Here is a 21,191-nt window from a genome sequence, read left to right as displayed (position 1 = left end):
CAGAACAAACAGTTCAGCCACTGCTGAGAAAATAGTGTTGTATTGTTTTCCTGGGCTCTGCATAGCAGAACGGAATTTCCGTTTGTTGATGATGTCATCAGAAATCCTCACCACTCCTCTCACCACCGTAGCGCCTCCTGGTGCGGGCACTAGTCCAGGCACATCCGGTTGCGTACATTCAACCGCAGAAGAAGAAGAACTACTCTCGTTGTAGCTGCTGAGATGCAGAGCATCCACTGTGCCAGAGGGGGAGCTGTGTATCTGAGAGCTGGCCTATCTATTACGTCACTTCCAGGTACCTGGCCAATCACAGGACAGTAGGAAAGCTCTCGTTGGCTGGCCAATCACAACACAGTCCACATTCTAGGGGTGTGGTTTTGGTCTAAAACAGCGCGGCTGACGAGAGCGTCAGTGAGGAGATATTTTGATCGGCTCGTTTGCAGCGATTAGGAGGTTTTTAACCATGAAAACAAGTTAATATATGTAAGTAGACCTCCATAACTAACATATGTGTGTGATACAAGCATTCTATGTTGCCTTTAAATCAAATTAATCTATCCTTATTAAGTGGAAATGTGCCCTAAGCTTTTAAAGTAGCAGATGAAACCCTTTTTACCCAGCATTTCCTGTAGTAGCAGTCGTCATATAAAGGCCAAATGACACTACTCATCCGGTTAAATAAAAACATGTACCTACTGCAGAAAAATTAGTCCCAGGAGTGAATGTGGATTTTATCTAGCCCCACTGTAGACAAAAGGCAGATAGAGTTTTTTGAGCAGTAAAAAAGGAGCTTTAAAAAAAGCACAGCCAAAGCAAAATGATGTGAGCTCTTGGTTCGTGAGCTATCATGAGCCAGCCACAAATGAGAGGCTTATGTGGTCAAAAGCAGTACTTTTTCATTCTAGACTGATTTAACTTTGACAAAACAAACAGTGCTCCCACCCCAAAAAAAAACAAAACTGGGAAACATTACAAAAGTGTACAACACATTTTTGTTTTCAAATAGCTGCTACCTGAAGACTACATACACTTAATTTTTCATCATTTCTTCATTTCAATGAAAACAACGGTTCACCTGACATGCTTCAAACGACTTTACGTTACTGCAACTAACTGCTTCCCCATGCCCAACGACAGTCACTCCGATAGAGAATAAGGCAATGTCTTGTAATTAGGGCTGTGATGAAAGAGAATGTTGACCAGTGTTTTTCAAACTCAAAAGTCATGTTTTCTCCACAAACCACAATTGTACAGTTTTAATGATTTGTTAAAAAAAAAGAAGAGAGAATTATAAAAAAAAACATTCAAACCAACTAATTGATTATACAATTAGTTGACTGAGTGAGATGCGTTTACTGCTCCAACTAACATATGAAACTGTTAAACCTCAAATTCCATAACTTTGTTTTTTTTTTTACTTTGTCAACCTAGAACTATATTAAAGTTGGGTTGGATGACTGCTTGACCCATTTTCTTTATGGTAAGTGGTTTTTCACTATGTGTTGATGTTTGTCTCGGCTCAAGACTTAAAATTGCTAAAAGGCCAGTGGTGAGTAAAGTAGATATCTCACCAAAGAGGGATATCTCACCAAGCTTAATTGAATTTCTGTGTGAGTATGTGTGAGACTGCTCAACCGTGTGGCATTGCCAAGTCGTACTGTGTCCCCACAGTTTCTCTCGGTCCAGCGGTCCATTTCACAGACTGGGTGACGTATCAAACACAGTCTGCTGTGCAAGACTAATATGTCACCTTCAAATCTCACAGTATTTCAAGCAGCACTGGCTGGGTATTGACGAGTGAATGATCTTTATCTTGCCAAACATCCCAAACCAAATTTGAAAAAACTACAGTGGATCTGAAAACCTGCAGCTCCACTTAATTCCTTGACAAACTGAACAGTGCTTTTATTTTTGGGAGTGCTTTGCTCTGAAGATTTCTAAAAATAAATGCTTAATTATCAGTAGCAGAGTGCAAAATCACCCAACTCAGAAACTAATGAAAATGTAGTAGAGGACAGTTTGCTTCACAAAATGACAACCAGCACCATCCACGGCTCTACAGAGTTAATTCAGTACAATGAATATGAGATATCAGATAATGTGACATATGAAACTTAATCTGTGTTTTTGTAAATCTGTCTTACCAGCCATGAACTTCACTGTGCATCACTGACAATGACATACACAACACAAGGGTCTGAGTATGTGCCATTATTTGAGATTGCAGTGATTCCTACCTCTTTGAAGCATGGTGAGGGGTTACGCATCTGCTCCAGCATTGCCCATTTGACGGTGGCCTGTCGGATGTTGCCATCGTATTCCCGTGAGCTCTGGGTTCCGCTGGGAGTCCCACGAGAGCGCTCATACCCTGGTTCATTGAAGTAAGGCTCAGCCACCAGGATGAGGGACTGCACTGACACTAGCACCTACAGCAGATTAATGAATGACAGGAGAGGAGAGGAGAGGAGAGGAGGGGAGAGGCATTTTAACTGTTGAAAATATTCAGGATGGCCACTATGTTTTAAATAAAACAAAATCCATTATGAATGTTCCGCCCTTTGATTTTAAAACACAGGACAAGTTGATTACGGAAAACCCTAAAACAATATTCTGTGCTTTATATCACAGTCTTTTCCTGCTGAAAACTGAAGTTTGCAACCACTGAGCTATGCTTTAAGAGATAACACACAGGATAAGAAGCCGGATCAGGTTTAATGATAAAAACAGTGAACAGTGGGTTCACACTGACATAACAACTACAATATGATTAGGAGTGATTTTTGAATACTCAATGGTATTATACATTGAATATTCTAAACTCCACTGCATTCAAAGACCCTGCTAAATTTAATCACTAGAAGAGCAGCTTCAAGGTGCATTCAAGAAACCTCTGACATTTCATCACTTCTGCAAAAACACATAACGTCCACCAACTGCTTGCTTTTGCAGCCACCTTATAATAAAAGAACACAAATTGAATGATTCAAGTAGAAATATTTGTCTTTATAAATGTAATCGAAAAAATATGATTTTATCAAAATCTTTTTTAATATATTAGGAAAAAATATTCATTTGGATACTTATGCCCATCCATAAATTTGGTAAGATTTCTTTTTAAACTGTCCAGCAGACACTTCAACAGTCTCTCAAATGATCTGGTGTACACGTAGGAGACTCTGACAAGGGACTGAATATTTTGGCCCCTGTAGAAGATATATCCTCCAATATATCTTTATTAACAGCCCGATTAATGACTTGTCCTGTCTCAAGGAGACGAAGGACATCCTCCTGCATCACTCTGTCTGTTCCAAACCACTACATTATCAACAATGACGACAGTGGGCTTGGAGGCCTGCCTCCTGGCTTCAGCCACATCAGTGGAGGGAGATGAACTTGAAAATGCTCCATCACAAGGATACCAATGAACTCCAACTGATGTCACCTGTCAGTCTTAAACTGGGTTCCTACATTTCAGAGCCAATATCGACCATGGCTGATGATCCCTTTGAATTCAGCCCACTCTCGTGTCTCCCATTCACCCACTCCCTTTCTTAGGCCTCCATTATTGATCTGCAGCACACTAACTGGAATGATAATCAATAGGGACATCTCTATGCACTCTCCAACCCAGCAAATAAGGGAAAATATAAAAAAGAACCCTTTGGCTTCCTTGTGGTTGGATCAATACATATAGAATGCAAGTGTGTGTGTGCTGCAAACAACCAAATTATAGGGAGGAGTGTGTTTCAGATTTTTTGTTCATGAAAGAGTGTGTTTATGCGTTAAGACTGTTCACCTCTTTGGATACCCAGTGGTCCCCTAATGCTGCCCATTATCTATCACCAGCCCCTGAAGGTTTTAGATGATAACAACACTAATAAATAGCTTTACAAAAAGCTTGGTTAGCACAAATAATCCCTTGGTTAGCACAAATATTCCTTTACCCATAAATAACACATGAAAAAGTATTATTGAAACAGCAGCTCTACAACAACGTGGTTTACAAAGAGCAGGAATAAAGCTGATGGATATGTTTGATTCAGTGCACAACAAAACATTACTTTTTCAAAATATTGAACGCATAATGGCTCAGGATTTACATAAATCCACCTCAAGTCAGACTTACAATATCTTCTTTCATTCCACTGCTTTACAGTTTACGTCCAAAGGACCGCGGTAAAGCACTTTTTAAGGTTTGTAACATCAGCTGAGTCTCAAACCAAAAATAAATGTCAAGTTATTCTTTCAAATACACAGAAGAACAGAGATAAATAGAAAAAGAAAGAATAAGAGTGAATTCAGTCCCCTAAATCAAAGAGCAAAAACAGAACGCATCGGGGCTAAAACTGCAACTGAAGCCAACTGATTCTGACTTTGAGATGAGTGATGCGAGTGCACAGGCCTAACCTGGAGGTTCCAATGATATTGGTTTGTGTTTGGTTTGATTAACATCGACACACAAAAAATGATAACTTGACTTTAAAAAGGATCCTTCATGTCAGCTGTCAAAACAGGGCCATTAATTTGGCGCCTGTGGCGGTGTAATGATGGTGCTGTGATAAACTACAGCCTGTGACACAAAGACTCAGGCAACAGCCCCACTGATCCATTTTGACAGGTGCCTCCATCATGATAGAGAATCACCAGCTTACCTGTAAAAAGCTTGAGGTCTGAGGGTTCCATTTCTCCTCTGGTCTCCCGTGCCATGTGTTGAGGATACTTAAACACACCTGCACACAAACACACACAAGAATAAACAGTTAGATCAAGTCCAGCAAAAAAGAACATGTTGTTATAATATGCAGGAGAGACAAATATCTGTGTTTTCCAGATATTTATTAGTTATTTGTCTCTAGTAAAATAAAATGCATAACTGTATTTGTCTTTATAGGGATGCATATACAGGCATGCATCTGTAACTGATCCAACATTCTATACTATTTATTGTCCTACCTGAAGCCATCATCTGACACATGCAACCTGCCTACTCAAAGTTTTGGGCTAGACGTGGACAACCACTTAGAGGGGGAAACCAGAAGTTGTTAACCAAAAAAATGGTTAACAATTGAAATTAAACTGCAATTTTGCAACAAAAAACAAAAAAAAACAAAAAAAAACACCTCGTCTTGCGACCCATATAAAGGTTGTGTTCATTTTTTTAGACCCTATAGATTGCATTACATTGCTAAGCAGGCACCATACAAAACTGAGGCATAGTAGCTATGTTTACAATTTCTTAATTCCGAAAAGATTTACATGGACGCAATACTGAATTATCTGATTGTGGTGTGTGTAAACATAAATCGAGCGTTGAGTCAGAATGGACTTTATTGATATAAGCTTGACTTCCGCTTCTGTAGTAAACAAAGGCTGCTCGTCCCCTCACTGTCCATTACTGGTCTCATTTTCCTCCTCTTACTCATCTCTGACTTTTGTGTCTGCTCATTATTCTTTTTTGGAATGAAAATACAGCAGTAACAAAATGGAAATACGTCACGTTTACGTGGATCAGAAACGTGATAGCACTAAACCAGGAGTCAAGATCGGATCGACTGTTTATATGAACACCGATCTGAATGACGCTCGGTATAAATCAACCCTCTTGTTTGGAATTAAATTTGTTTCTGAATGGGCTGTATCAGATCAGAATTTATTTCGATTACTTGTGTCCATGTAAAGCTACCGAGTCATGACATCCACCCTGTTTGCACGTGCACAGAGGTCCACTTGACGTAAATTCTGCCACCCACCCACTTCTGCATGGACCCTTTGTGTAAAATCTGCACACATCTCCAGTTTTGGTCAAAAGACAAAGCTTCTGGAAGCAAGAAGATGTTTTAGGCTCCTATTAGCATGAATATTTAAATAAAGATCTGACCTCACATGGTCACAGGAAACACATCAAGGATGCTTTTTAATGGTGTGAATAGCCGTACTTAGTGCTATCCAGATGTGATTGAATCATAGGGGATAGATGTTAACACCAAGTTTGAAAGAGTACGGTCCTCTGGGGAGTTGACGTAATGTCTGTTGGCACTCAAGACTGTAAAGTGTAAAATAGCTTTTGGGGACAAAGGCAAATGTTTAAAAGAGAACCTGTTACATTCCCTACAGACAAAAAAACCTGCAGCTGAATTTTAACAACCCAGAGAAACTAGGTTGTTAGGATGCATCTAGCGTTCTTTTTCCTCCATTACACCAAACATTATTCCCTCATCACTGCATGGTGGCTTGCTTCCCACTAACTCTGCCACTGATGAGAGAAGTCCCAGTTATTTCTAATAGGAATTGTCTGCACCCATTATGGAAATACATGTGGCCTTTCAGCAGCTGCATAATGAGGTGCAGCAAATTGGGTGAGCTTCAGCACTTTGACCCAAGCGCCTCGATGGAAAGGGTGGGGAGGAAGAGCTATACATATTCAAAAATGTGTGATGGAAGACCCTAGAGACGTCCATTTTCAACTGTCAAGTTTAAATTAAAAACTATGACAGACAATAGAAGGCGTGATGGACAATCAGGCATGTTTTTTTTTTTACCATGCTGGTTAACCCAACCCCAAGCTATGTTTTCTGTTTTATGCTAATTAAAAACTCATTTGATTTCTAATATTATCAATTTTAAACAAATAGCAGGCACAATTTTGATCATGCCAGCTGACCTGAGCTGGTAATGGAGTATCACTGGAGTAACATTTGGGCTAATTTAGACAAATTAGTATTTTTGTGGAATCAACCTTTAAAACTTTAAGCATTTATACATCATTGCATTTGGTTGAAATTAACCTTTAAAACATTAAGTACTTAACCAAAGTAGTATTTTTGTGGAATTAACCTTTCAAACTTTTCAACACCTGGTCCTGTGAAAAATAGAGGAAGCAGCGTGTTTTAAAGTTGACATATTTCAAAAACAGTTAATGATACAACAATTGTTCAAAATAATTAAATTGTTGGTTTGTGAGTGTCAGAAGGCTTTTTAAATTTGTGAAAAACGGGTGTAAATTGACTGAGAAAATACAATTTTAAATCACCCTCGTCTTAATAAAAAAAAAAAGAAAAAGTGTGCCACTCTAGCAGCGCAATACAGTCTATAAAATCTGAAAATGACAAAAAAAGGAATAAGGAATAAAACTTAAACTGTGATGGTTTAAAAAACGTTTAAAGTTTTCTACCACGTCTCTACATTAAAGTATGACGACACTGTGAGGCTCCAAAGTGGGCTGGGTTGTGATGATTTTTTCGACCGTTTCCATTCATGTGTACGTGGAAATACCTTTTTGTCGCCATGGTTACTCAAAACGCTTAGAAAAGTCAAAGTACACCATTCCCGATCAAACCTCACGTTTTGATGTAGGATGCGTGTGGGGGTTTCTCAAAACTGCGGGAGTTTGGCGGCAACTCTAGGGAGTTCTCCTTTATTTGTATTGCTAAGCAGGAACTGTAATTAAAGTAATTATCTTAGTGTTTGTAGACATCTATAAAGGAGACTAGATTGTAGGGCTGGGACAGTATACAGATTCAATATTATCCCCCAGACAAGATATAATCACTTTTTCGTGACTTATTTTGGCAGTGCTCAGGACAAAAAACAAGGGTAATGTGAACAGAACTTAAGTGGTAAAATAATTATTATTGAAGGTTATTGAGTATATCATACAATATTTATCGTATTTTACCCCCATTTACCTTGTAATTCCCACTGCTACTAGAAAGTGCATTATGTTGGTGTATATGTGCGTTAATAACGGTGTCAAACATATAGTCGAAAATGGCATCCCTTATTCTAAAAGTCATAATTTATGAAAATCATGAAGCATCTTACTTTGCCGTCATTGTAGAGGTTAGGGTTGAAGCGCACACTATGTCCACCTGTAGTCTCTAGGTTGACCAGTGGGGGAGAGTTGGGATAGTCTTGGGGAAAGTACACATCAAACTCGAAGCAGCCATTGGCGTACGGAGTGTCAGCTGGACCTGTGATGAGAACCTGGAAACACAGAATAGCAGGATTAGAAAACAAACAGCCTGAGAACAGGCAGTTATTAATTACACACGAAAAGAGGCTTAATTAAAGAAAGAACACACTGATATCAGTAAACATGAATTACTACATGGTTCAAAGGGTAAAGAAAAAAATACTACTGTTGCCAACGCTTTCAGCTACTACAAAGCCAGAAAAGTGTAATTAACAAAGAGACTGAAGGTTAAAATTAACCAGAGAAATAGATCTGTTTAATCTACAGAACTCAAGGCATTTGTAGCTAAATCCAATTTAATTATCCACAGATGAAATACGCTCATTAATCAAACATACACACACTTAATTAGTTTTAAGACAAGTGTATCTAAACCAATCACCATTCATTCCTCACATGTAAACCAAATCTATACTTACTTATATACTGTAGGCTAAATGCTACTGGTGTGTCCCATTTTTAGTCAGAACTTCAGACCTTTTACATACAAATGCACTTTTTAATTAAAATGTAATTTTTAAATGGCAATGTAACCACAAAAAATAAAAGAAAAAGAAAAAAAAAATCTTACTAGCTGAGCTAATGGGGGCAACACGTGACAAAGGCCGATTTTTTTGCCCAACTCCGACCCTGACCATAAATAATACATTATAAAACCAAAACTGCGGGCTGAACAAAATCTCAATGAGGGCCGTGATTGGCCCGTGGGCCGGACTTTGGACATGCCCAGAGCATTTTTCGACTGGTATTACCAACAGTGGCTAGTTGGGAAAGAACTCAGTTCATCCTTCCGAGTTTTAATGTAAATGTGTAAAAATAGTTTGGTCATATGAGGTATTGACAAATGGAGCAAACACTTTCTCTCTCTGAAAATTGACTGCCAGTTGGAAGACAAAGAACATTTTGGCCAGTGAATCCAAATATAAACCTGCTTAAATATACGATATGTTATGAATAAGTTTTGAACTTGATCTCAGCATTTGACAGCCTTTTGCAACTGGAAGATGTCTTCAAAACACCCACTCTCCTAACCCTAACCCAAGTCCATGGAGAAAACAGGAGCACACAGGAGCAGTTGGTCTATTACTGCCTCCTTTCAGAATGAAAGATTTCAAACACAGAAGTCACAAAATAACACATTTACTGGAGGCAGCAGTGGATCAACAACTCCTGTGTGCTGAGCTGTAAAAATTGCACATTTTCTCCAGGGGAATTGAGTGCTGGAGTGAGTGACTTATTAAGTGACACAAACTTCAGTTTCCAGTCAAAAAAGGCTATATGTAACAAGGAAAGGTAGTGAACATATTCTTAAAATGGAGTAAACTCAAGCAAGCATATATTCTATCAAGTGAGCCTCATACACACCTACATTAAAAAACTCCAAACTATCTTTTTAAAATTGAGTGGAAGGGTTTCATTTACAAGCTTTGCAGGGAACTCCCACAACTGTCACCTTCACTGACCCACTTCATGAAAGCCCTGGAGAGACTCATCCTTGATCAGCTCCAACCCATGGTCAGACCACATCTGGACCCCCTTCAGTTCACCTACCAGCCCCGCCTCAGAGTTGAGGATGACATCATCTTCCTGCTCAACCTTGTCTACGCCCATTTGGACCAAATGGCTAGCACTGTGAGGGTCATGATCTTTGACTTCTCCAGTGCGTTCAACACCATCAGGTCACAGTATGTGCACCTACAGCACTGTGTGTCAGACAGGTTGGTCTGCAACACTGGGACGACACAAGGGACTGTCCTCTCCCCCTTCCTCGTCACCCTCTACACCACTGACTTCAGCTACCACACTGAGACCTGCCATCTTCAGAAGTTCTCTGATGACTCTGCGGTAGTTGGATGCATCTGAGGAGTTGATGAGATGGAGTCCCAGGCTGCGGTGGACTCCTTCGTCACGTGGTGCATGCAGAACCATCTGCAGCTTAACGTGACGTAGACAAAGGAACTGATTGTGGACTTCAGGAGGTCCAAGATATCAGTGACCCCTCTTTCCATCCAGGGGGTTGATGTGGATGTGGTCAAGGACTACAAATACCTGGGAGTCCACAACGACAACTAACTGGATTGGACAAAAAATACACCATATACATCTCCATTTCCTGAGGCAGCTTAGGTCATTCATCTGCCGGACAATGCTCAGGAATTTTTATGAGTCTGTTGTGGCCAGTGTGATCCTCTATGCTGTTGCATGCTAGGGCAGCAGGCTGAGGGTCGCTGATGCAAACAGACTTAAACTGATCCGCAAAGCCAGTAACGTCGTGGGGGTGGAGTTGGACTCTCTGACGGTGCTGTCGGAGAGGAGAATGTTGTCCAAGTTAAGGACAATACTGGACAACAACCTTCATCCGCTCTATGACGTGCTGGACAGCTACCACTGTACCACTGTACGGCACAGGAAAACATTCCTACCTGTGGCCATCAGACTTAACAACTCCCATCTGTAAATACATCCGAGTTCATTTATTAATTATCATATTTGTCTTTCAACCAACAGTCAAGGCTAGTCTATATGCTATTGTGTGCTTGGGCAGGACGCTAAAACAAAAATTGCTCCTGACAACTGTCCCGGCAGTGTACAAATGGATATAAAAGATGTGTGATAGAAAAAGCATTGCTCTTAGATGCACTGTGAATGTGAGTGAATGGCTGTGAATGGGTGAATGGCAAGCAGCTTTGAGTGGTCATCAATTCAAGAAAAGTACTACATGAATACAGACCATTTACCATGGAGAGGGTTGCTAACATTTTCATTCATGTTGTTGATGAGCTGTTTAACTGTGAAGGACAGAAGCCCTCTGTCATGAATTGTGTAAAGGTCTGCTCCAGAATCATTAGAGTACAAAAGAGTGACTTCAACTCTCTGTGGGAGAAACGTGTCCTCCATAAGGCAAAAATGTATAATTAATCACCATCATATCCTGTCTGGGGAGTTTTTAATGAAATTGTCAGGACAAACTGCTTCTCTTAAGTCATTCATTCCTTCTGCAATTAAGCTGCAAAGTAGCCACTTCTTTTTTTTTAGAATGAATACATTTTGCACCGTCACGTTAGACACATTTGAATGTAACTGGCTTCTTTTCATATTTTATTCATTATTCATTCGTATTTCAAACGATTTTATTCTTGAAATATTCTTGTTCTGCCTTGCCAATGTGAGGAGGAGATTTCAATATGCCATACTATTTCCCTTTTTGTTGTTAGTGGACTGTAGAAACTTGAATTACCCTTTGGAGTAGGGCTGAACGATATATCGTTATCGTATCGATATCTAGATATGAACATTCAAGATATTCATATCGAAAAAGCAACGATATAAACAAAATAGATTTTCCCCCGCGCTCGCCCTGCATGTACAGCTCTGGCAGTCACAATAAACTTCATTTTTACGATTGCCCTTGAATGCACCACTACGGCCAGCCAACCACAAACCTTATTTCATGCTTGCTGTGGAACGACAGCTGAAGCCAACCAATGACAAACATAGGAGGGCGGGAGGGAGACGGAGACTGAGACACGCACATACACACACACATACACACACACACACGACATACACAGCGGGAAAGAAAAGTGACAGAAGATAATGCGGCCGGTGGCGATTTTGTGCCAAAACATAAATCATCCTCCATTATTTGGAGGTATTTTGGATTTTAAAAAGGATGTCAACCCGAGCGAGGTGTTGTGCAGGTCGTGCTTGGCGAAAATTGCAACGAACCAAGGTAGCACAACAAACATGTTTCACCACCTGAAACAACACCATCGCGTGCTGCACGAAGAGTGTATTACAATGAGAGAAACACCGGGGACTTCTCAGGTATCCCAAAAGAAGCCCAAGTTAAGTGTGTTTACTGATGCGTTCAGTAGTGTTACACCATATGAGTCGACGTCCACCAGACATAAAGGCGTTACAGACGCTATAACATGCCACATTGCAAAAGACATGGTACCCGTGTACACAGTCTCACAGTGAGTTCTCATCAATAAAACACTTTCCATGTGGAAAGTTTCCACAGTCTTTTGTATTATGATGTTTTTATTTTTCTGAAAAATGCTTGCTTTTCACCGAACCCGTAGTCATATTGTATCATATCGATATCGAGATATCTGGCATGAATATCGAGATATGAAATTTTGTCCATATCGTTCAGCCCTACTTTGGAGATGAATAAAGTTTTCCTTATCTGTATCTTCATCAAATGACACAAAACGAATTTATTTGCTTTGTTGAGACATTTCATGTTTAGTATTAATTTCTGCAGATAAATGTCAAAAGTTATAAATAGCAACACAAAAGATAGACAAGAATAACCCTATATAATTTTCATAATGATTTAATTTGAATCTATTGTGACTGGCGATAGGGTTGCATTCTCACAGGCCAAAACAATTCTAACAGAAGCACCACATGTGGTGCTGCCTAGCGACGGGACAATATACGATATTATCCCTCATGGTGATAAAAAAGCTCCAAAAATAAGTTAATCGTGAATTTCTATTATCATGACATTGGAGAATGAAGAAAAACAAATATTTCACATGAAAATCTAAAAAAAAGATATATTATATTGTTAATAGCACCGACCTTCCTCAGACAGATTTGTAGCTCACCAGCTTTCTGCCGATGCTGCAACTTGGGCCATACACTTCTTATGGGAATGGGAGTTAATTTTGGTAGATTATGAACATTTAACTTGTGCTACAGGATCAACACTTCTTCACTTTATGGTTCTTCACAGCAGCTTTTAAGTACAGCATGGTATGTTCTATTCTGTCATGATTACCATCATCATCTTTGTCTACCTATCAGTGGTTGAGGATCTAATGATAAAAAAACATAAAAATGTATTTGTTGCACTGATATCTTTGTGCAGAGATGTGTTTTGGTGTTTCTATTCACACTGCGACCTTGTTGGCAGAACATTAGTAACTTATTCAGAGCACTCTTTTGCCAAAACTAAGCTAAACAGACGAGGATTTTGACATTTAGGAGAGGAGATTTAGCCGTTAATCAACTTGAGGGCTGATGGCCGTTTGTTAAATGTCACTGAAGCAGCGAGTCAATGACGAGCAGTAATACAGAGTAACACATTACAAAACAGCCTTATGCAAGACAACAAAATGTAAGAACTCATTCAGTATTAATGAAGTCCGACTGGTCTTTTCTATTAATCTTCCACATACAAACAGGACAGTTCTATCCCACTCAGCTTCATAATGCCTTTCTTTTAAGATTGATGGTGAGTTCACATCAACTGCATAGCGATTTTTAAAATCCGTTAACCAACAGCCAACAAACCAACAAATGCGTGATGCAAACATCTTATCAAGCTAGTCCAACTAGGCCAAGTTTGGGCTCAAGTTTACCTGGAGCAAATGACGCCAATGATGTATATTTATTGTCCTACAACCCAACCACCTCAGAAAAGCATTGATCAAAATGTGTCCTATGACTCCCACATTGCACAAATGCCATTAACTGCCTACTTTCACCTGCCTATGTTTATTGTCAGCTGGCCCAGAATGCCACAGTTCATGTACTGTCAGGGACTAAGGAAAGATTATGCCTGAATAGATTTCTCTGCACTGGCCTCCTGTTAAAAAAACAAACAAAAAACAGTAGAACTAAAAATCCTACTCCACACCTAGAAAAAGCTAAAAATGGTCAGGCACCATTATAACATACAGAGTTCATAGCACTCTCAGAATGTCAAGTTACTTGTAGCTACTGAAATCTCCAAAATCAGAGCAGAGTTTGGTGTTTGGACATTTTGGAGAACACAAAAACGAATCTTATAGTTGGGGCTGACTAGGGCCCACAGGCCCTGGACCAGTTTTGTGGACATAGGCTTAGTGGTTAAAATGATACACTAACCTTCACTCTCCATCCCTCTACCACTTTATCATTCATCACTAAATTTGTGTCAGTGTTGCATGTTTTCCTGTAATATCCTTAATGGTGCACTCAATGTCAATGTAGCTGGACAGCACAACACTCATCAAAACCAAGTGTTGTCTGGTGTACGCCACATAAAAAGGTCTACCATGGCTTAACAAGGCAAGCAAAGATGGCAGACTTCACCCCATTCACGCAAAAAGCCTCTGGTGGCCTCTGCTGGTCAAATTGGCAAGTGTGGAAACACAAACAAACAGACAGACACACAGAGCCTAAACACACTACTTCACTCCCACTCCGTGGGGTGAAGTAATAATTTACCTTCATGATGTCCAGCCTCTCCTCATCACAGCGGACAAAGACACTGGACGAGGATGACAGGGGCAGAGAGGTGGACAGGGTGACCGCTTCCTGGGCGAGGCGGCGGGATCGTGCTGCGCTGTTAGTATCGCTGGCGTTCTTCACCTGAGACATGTAGTGGTAGTTCACCTTGAACATGAGCTTCCCGTCCTCATCCTCTGAAACCATTTCAAAGGTGTCTGGACGGAGACAAAGACAGGAGAGGAAGTTCATAAATGTCACCCACTTATCATAACCGACTACAACATAAAAGTGATACTATAACTTGTTCTAAAGGTGCGTCAACAAAAAAGCATGGGTCCAAATGCTTCTTAGGCTAAACAAATTGCTACCAACAGTACTATGTGTACAATCGACTGTAAAGGACGAAGCTATTTCCAGAGTAGGAAATCTGAGTTCAGGGTGTGTTTCTGTATAAGGAACGCCCGATGACCTCAGAAATTCCGAGTTCCGGCTACAAATGGAATGCACTATTAAACTGGCAATGATTACAGGATTTAATTTCAGCTTGAATACTTGTGTTTCAGTTTGTGTTACTGAAAACCAATAATGTTGCTTAATTTAACATCACTTTCTCATTGGACACAAAGTATTTTTAGTTTATATCTGGAGCTTTTCTGTTTTTGCCTTGATTTTACCGTTTCAGTCCTGTTAGCTCGTATTCAAAAGATCTCCAGTTGTACTTTGGTCATAAGTGTTAAAGCTATGAAGATTGCTGGTAATTTCACTCTCAACTGGTCTCTGGTAATGGCATTATTTTTTACTGCCATGGTTTAGTCTAGCTGTCTCTGTCTTCTGCTGGAGCAATATTGTTTACACTCAAGTCACTTGAAATTACTTCAGACATCAAGCTGCTAACAAAAATCAATTGCAGCACAGCAAAACTAGTGTAATTAATCATGACATGGCTGAGTGGAGAGTGATGGACAAGTCAAAAGGGATGAGCAGAAAGGGAATGTAGCCCGAGTCTGCTTCCCTTTCAGAGTATTATGGATGATATCAGACAAGGTCTTTGAGTGTGTGTGTGTCTTTACGGATGTGTGGTCAAATTTTGGCTCAAAGCCATCATCTGGGGACACATTGGCATTGTAAGGACATACAGGCTGTTCCTCACAACTAGGGATTGGACAATCTACGATTTTATAATAGATCATGAACGGGGAAAATGATTGTGGAGTGGCTAGGCATTGTTGCCTCACAGCCAGTAGTAAATGGATGGATGGGGAAAATTGATTGTTTTTCAAAGTTCTTACTGAAATATAAGGTAAAGTTAGTTTTAAAGGCATTTTTAGTTTGAAGCCTATATTTTACAATTATCACAATACTACCCTGAATAATAATTAGGTCCCATGACTACTCACTACTTCAAAGAGCTTTTGAAGGATTAAGAATCTGTCTTTGTGTTAATTAACATGATGTGTGTATAGTGAGAAGAAGAAATTCTTCAGAGGAATGGTGGATTACAGAAAGTTTTTGTTGACATAGAGCCATGTTTTATGTGCAAAGGCATGAACTGTATACAAATCAAATGGGAGAAGCAGGAAGAAGAGAAAAATGTGTGTGCACACAGTTAATATACAGTATAAACTCACCAAACTGCAGCTTCTTCATGACAGCTACATATTTTTCCTCCAGTGAGCGCAGGATGGAGAGGGGCTTTGGCCGACTTGACGCCTTCCTTGAAGACTCCACCAGCTTCCTCTCTAATAACGGAGGGGATTTAGGATGGGGGCAAAATACCAGAAAAAGACCAGGGTGAAAACAGAGAATGGTTTGAACCACATTGAAATTGTGACAGTGACACTGGAGCATCTGCTTTCCTTGTGAAAATCCAGAACGGCTAACCCGAGCAGGCAACCAATGCACTGACCTTTATCAAAGAGACATGTTGACTGTGTACACACATGCACACACAGATGTGAAGCACCAGAAAAGCCTAATATGACAATCGTAACAAGCTGTGAAAATACTGTTATGACAGTTCTACATCAAACATGTTTCAGTTTGTTTGTTTTCCCCCATTCACAACCTTTATCAGGAACAGTGGAAAGACTGACGTGCACAACAGAAGACCAGATGAGAACTAGAAGTGTGTTGACATACTGACTGACAGCCATTAGCTCCTACCTGACCTACCCTTTAGAGAGGTGAGACTTTTTGACTGGAGGTCAAGCAATGTGGATTTTAAAGGCCATCAATTGACCATTAGCACCCACTCCCCAAGGACAAAAACAATGAAAAAATCAATGAAATGATGCTCCAAGAATATTTGCCCAAACTATTTACAGTAAACAGTAATACAGCACTGGTAAAAAGAATTTGGGGAATTCCATACTTCAATGACCTCATGACTACCTAATTAGTTGCACGTCTATCAAGGTGGCAGCAGCAGGAAGCCTTTGCTAAATTTGAGGTTAACTAAATACATCGCAAAACACACTCTGGAATGTGCATTTTGTTAACAGGCTTAAATCAGTTTTTTAACCTTGTGTCCCACATATCAGTAGAGTGAGGCGACCTGTTTCAGGCATGTTCTTGGCACAGGGGCCCAGTCAACTACAGTAAAAAACAAACAAAGAAAATCCTTCTGCATCTGGCAAATCAGTCTTTGCCAGATCAAAAATGTATTGCCACGGTTTAAAATAACAGATGTAAAATCCAACCTTGGAGGTATACATCAAACAGAATGATTGTTGATATCATCATTAATGTGGCCTGTTCCTTTAGGACAAGTATATCGATACTTCAGAGGAATACTTCTCCTGCTAAATCAATACTGTCCCGCTCCTGTGTGATCAAGGCTTCTCTGAGAGACTTTTCTTAAAGCCCTGGCACTAATTAAACGATTATACATCTGTCACGGCCCTAATGTTGCAAGCTCCACACTGTACAACCCTGCATGATATGTGATTCCCGAGGCCTTTATCATATGGATTTCTCTACGAGAGGTGACGCGACATTGATCTTTATACGTATCCCAACCCCGCATGGCTCTTCCACCACATCTAATGGCCAGCTCCCCACCTAAGTGATCACTATGATGGTCGTTTATGTGGAAGGAGCATAAAAATTCTCTGGAAGGAGCTGTAGGAAATGGGCTGGTGGGGGATAATTAATACTGTGTACTATGTAGCAGCAAGGTAAAGCGGGAGGGTGTAATGATTCATCATGCAGAGGACAGTGATGGCACGACTTCTTTAAGGTGACTAATGGCTCACAAGAAGAATGTTCTCTCTCTCCATCTCTCTGTACCCCTGTGTACGAAAAACAAGTTAAGACATCTGTACTTCGCCCTTTACGATACTTCAATGTCTGACTCTTGTGTTTAAGCTTGAAGAGACTGTCCATCTTCTCCACAGAGCCTCAGAAGAGATGGGACTCTTTTAGAACCAGGACATGAGCAGTGCACAGTCCATTGATGGCTTCAAGAGCCATGGTCATCGCATTGAAATGTGTTTCAGGTAGACGTGGGCAAGATATGTCATCCATAATATAGATAATATCGTGATTGTCGATTTGAAGTGCAAATGACTCTGTTCTTCTCATTAGAGCTGTGATATACGTCAATATTATATCTATATTGTGACATGAGACAAGATACAGTTTTAGATTTTGGATAATGTCATATCGTGATGAGGTATCTGTCGTGACTTTTCCTGGTTTTAAAGGCTGTTGAATTGATAACCATATATGTATATACAAATACATGGAAATGACTAAATTATATTTAAAATAACTTAATCAAGTCAAGCAATATTACAACTGTATAGTGGAAAAGCGCCATAACACGTGTAGATATCCTTAATTTAACAAAAACTCTGGCTGGCCAGGTGGGTCAAGTTCAACTTTCAAAAGCAGGACGATGGCACAATGGATTAAGATGGACGTGTTTAGTCATTCACAGCTGAGGGACTTTTGTGGTAAGCTAAACTTAGAGGCCCAATTTCATGTCCTTGTACCAAGGAGGGCAGGACTTCGAGAGCGTAGACATGAAGGTGCGGGTGAAAAATGGTGAGACAAAGAGAAACCTGGGACCTGGTGAAAATGTTCAGATAAAGCTGAAAATGTCTGGTTGTCAGGCTTTTAAGGTGCAGAGCTTCACATATGATAAGGAATTGTTTTATATGCATGATACGTTTTCATATTCCTAGTCAAACACAGTTTAAACGAAACTAGGCTCATGTTGGACATAATGGTATTATGGATCATATCAGACCATCTACTCATGTCATTACATACTCCCTTGACCGAAGAGTGGTCAGACTGAGATATAAATCAAACAGTGGAGAGAATATGAAATGCGCTGCTACAGCGTGTGTTGATAAGACCACATGTGCACGTTGCATACATACCCTGATTGGCCTGCCGGAGGCTGGTGGTAGCGGTGTAGACTATCTCAGCTGTCCTCTGGATGTCCGGCACCAGCAGAGTCAAACCCTCGGGCTCTGGATCTGAGCTTTCTGTCTTCATCATGCCTTTACTCTTATCTTTCTTTGACCTAGAACACACAAATATACATTTGGTTACTATTAAGGTTGGGAAATAATATGATAATAAGGTAAGGTACGGTGTCTAAAAATAGCCATAGTATCAGTTTTCTGGCAACCAAGTGATTTTTCAGTTTCTCTAGTATAACGCTAGCCTGGGTGAGCGCAGCTGAGTCTGCCAGCATTTTGATTTCACTCTGCGAGGATGCCTTTTTGGCCAACTTCAGAATCTCCAAAAAAAAGTGAACCTATCACAAATCCATGGCATGGTAGACAAAGGCTTAACGTGATAACGAGAGAAGCAATGTCGGAGCAGCTTTTGTATACATCCAACATGCCGACCACTGAAGAGCAGCCGTCTTTGATTTGTTTTGTTGCCTCCATTTTAAAGGCCACATAGACCGGAAGCTCCAATTAAACCCTAAAGTTTCAGAACAAACAGTTCAGCCACTGCTGAGAAAATAGTGTTGTATTGTTTTCCTGGGCTCTGCGAAGCGGATCGGCACTTCCTTAATTTGATGTCGTCATCAGAAATCCTCACCACTCCTCTCACCACCGTAGCGCCTCCTGGTGCGGCACTAGTCTGGGCACATCCGGTTGCGTACATTCAACCGCAGAAGAAAAAGAACTACTCTCATTGTAGCTACTGAGATGCAGAGCATCCACCGTGCCAGAGGGGGAGCTGTGTATCTGAGAGCTGGCCTATCTATTACGTCACTTCCAGGTACCTGGCCAATCACAGGACAGTAGGAAAGCTCTCGTTGGCTGGCCAATCACAACACAGTCCACGTTCTGGGGGTGTGATTTTGGTCTGAAACAGCGCGGCTGACGTTTGCAGCGATTAGGAGGTTTTTAACCATGAAAACAAGTTCATATATGTAAGTAGACCTCCATAACTAACATATATGTGTGATACAAGCATTCTATGTCGCCTTTAAGCAACTTGCTCCATGGAGCACCCCCAGGTTAAAAGTGGTTAGACACCATTACTAGATCGCTATCGCTTCTAGAAAACTTCACCAAGCATGATTGTTGACATGTTTTCCATCGTTCTGCATATTTCATCCAGTCTGTCCAATTGTGTACAGAGGCACTTTGATCTATGATCTATCATATCTACAACATGCCGGTTATGGTTAAGTGGCCTTGTGATGGACATGTTGTCCTATGTGAGCTGGGATCGGCTCCAGCTCTCCTGCAACCCTCATGTGAAGGATAAAGTAGTAGACAATGAGTGAGTGAGTTTCCATTGGCACAGCAAGCAGGAGCAGAGAGCGTGAAGTGCCCGTAGGTTGTAAAAATATAAAAAATAAATGTTCTCTGCCTAATGATATATGTTGATAGGTCCTAAAAATAAACCAATAGACAACGCTTTGCGTCATTGGTGCCTTTGATATTTATTGTTACTTTTTTATTTAATGTTACACATTCTGGCACTCGTCCTGAGGCGAGGCCTATGATGTTATTTTTTAACGAGTCATGGTGATACTGTATACCATGAGGAAAATAAAAACATTATTCTGTATTTTTGTGAAATCACTGTTGTTGTTTTTGAATTTTATATTGGCTTTAGTGATTATTTTGTAATAAACTGCTTTTCCTACTAAGTCACAACTGTAAAAACAAAAAATGTCTATTTAGGAACTGAAATTATAACAAAAGCTTAACATAGAGCAGATATATATATTTTTTATAATTACAAAATAATCAAAATAGTCAATTGACTAATCATTTTAGGTGTTTTCTAATAATTAAAACAAGCTCTCTGATTCTTCAGCTTCTTAAATGTGTTTTTTTTCTGGTTTCTATGCTCCATAGAACAAATAAATCATGAAAAATCACTTTTAAGACAGAAGAAGAAAGAAGACATTTGAGAACATCATCATCTCCAGGTTTGAAAACACCGATCAACATTGTCTGACAGTTACTTGATTATTCAAGAAAATAATTGACAGATTAATCAATTACAAAAAATACTCCTTGCTGAAGAAGCACATTTGCATTATCTCCGCAGTTTGCATTAAGCTTCCAAACCTGTAAATCAATTATGTTGGTTTTTTTTTTTCTTCCAAGTGGTCAACTTTGTAAGTAAGCACTTTATCGCCCAGTGTGTGTAGGGGCCAGATTAAGTATGTGTGCATTTTCAAAGCCCTGGTATTTATTCAATGATTTATGAGTCAATAACTGTAAAAATAATGACACTCCAGTCATGCGTTCATTTCCAATTAGCAAGTGATAGCCTGCAAACATGCTCAATGTATTGCCCCGAACATGGCAAACATACTGTACATGCTTAAAGCCTGAGATTAAAGTCTTTTTGTGGAGACATACAGTCGTCTTAGTACTACGTAGGAGTAGAGGATTTTGAAGGCAGCTCCATTCTGTTTGAGTTTAGTGTTATTGAGCAGAGCTGTACAAATTGTCCTTGGTGGTGGTACTTTTAAGAGGAAAAGTGCAACATGGAG

At 40.0% G+C, this 21,191-nt stretch overlaps 1 protein-coding gene across 7 annotated transcripts in view; it reads right to left on the bottom strand.

The window, feature by feature from the left end:
- Positions 1-21,191, bottom strand: part of birc6 (baculoviral IAP repeat containing 6) — a 117,655-nt gene that overhangs the window by 8,586 nt on the left and 87,878 nt on the right. For all 7 annotated transcript variants that reach the window (XM_044046002.1, XM_044046005.1, XM_044046007.1 and 4 more), the window contains exons 66-71: positions 18,592-18,737; positions 15,832-15,942; positions 14,201-14,418; positions 7,822-7,983; positions 4,653-4,730; positions 2,238-2,426 (exon numbers count right to left, since the gene is read on the bottom strand). In XM_044046002.1, the coding sequence (XP_043901937.1) occupies positions 2,238-2,426; positions 4,653-4,730; positions 7,822-7,983; positions 14,201-14,418; positions 15,832-15,942; positions 18,592-18,737 (904 nt within the window). The remainder of the gene's footprint in view (positions 1-2,237; positions 2,427-4,652; positions 4,731-7,821; positions 7,984-14,200; positions 14,419-15,831; positions 15,943-18,591; positions 18,738-21,191) is intronic.

Source organism: Solea senegalensis, linkage group LG15, assembly GCF_019176455.1.
Source record: "Solea senegalensis isolate Sse05_10M linkage group LG15, IFAPA_SoseM_1, whole genome shotgun sequence".
Taxonomy (NCBI): domain Eukaryota; kingdom Metazoa; phylum Chordata; class Actinopteri; order Pleuronectiformes; family Soleidae; genus Solea; species Solea senegalensis.
The sequence above is the reverse complement of the archived record's forward strand: the minus strand, read 5'-3'. Positions and strand labels throughout refer to the sequence as shown.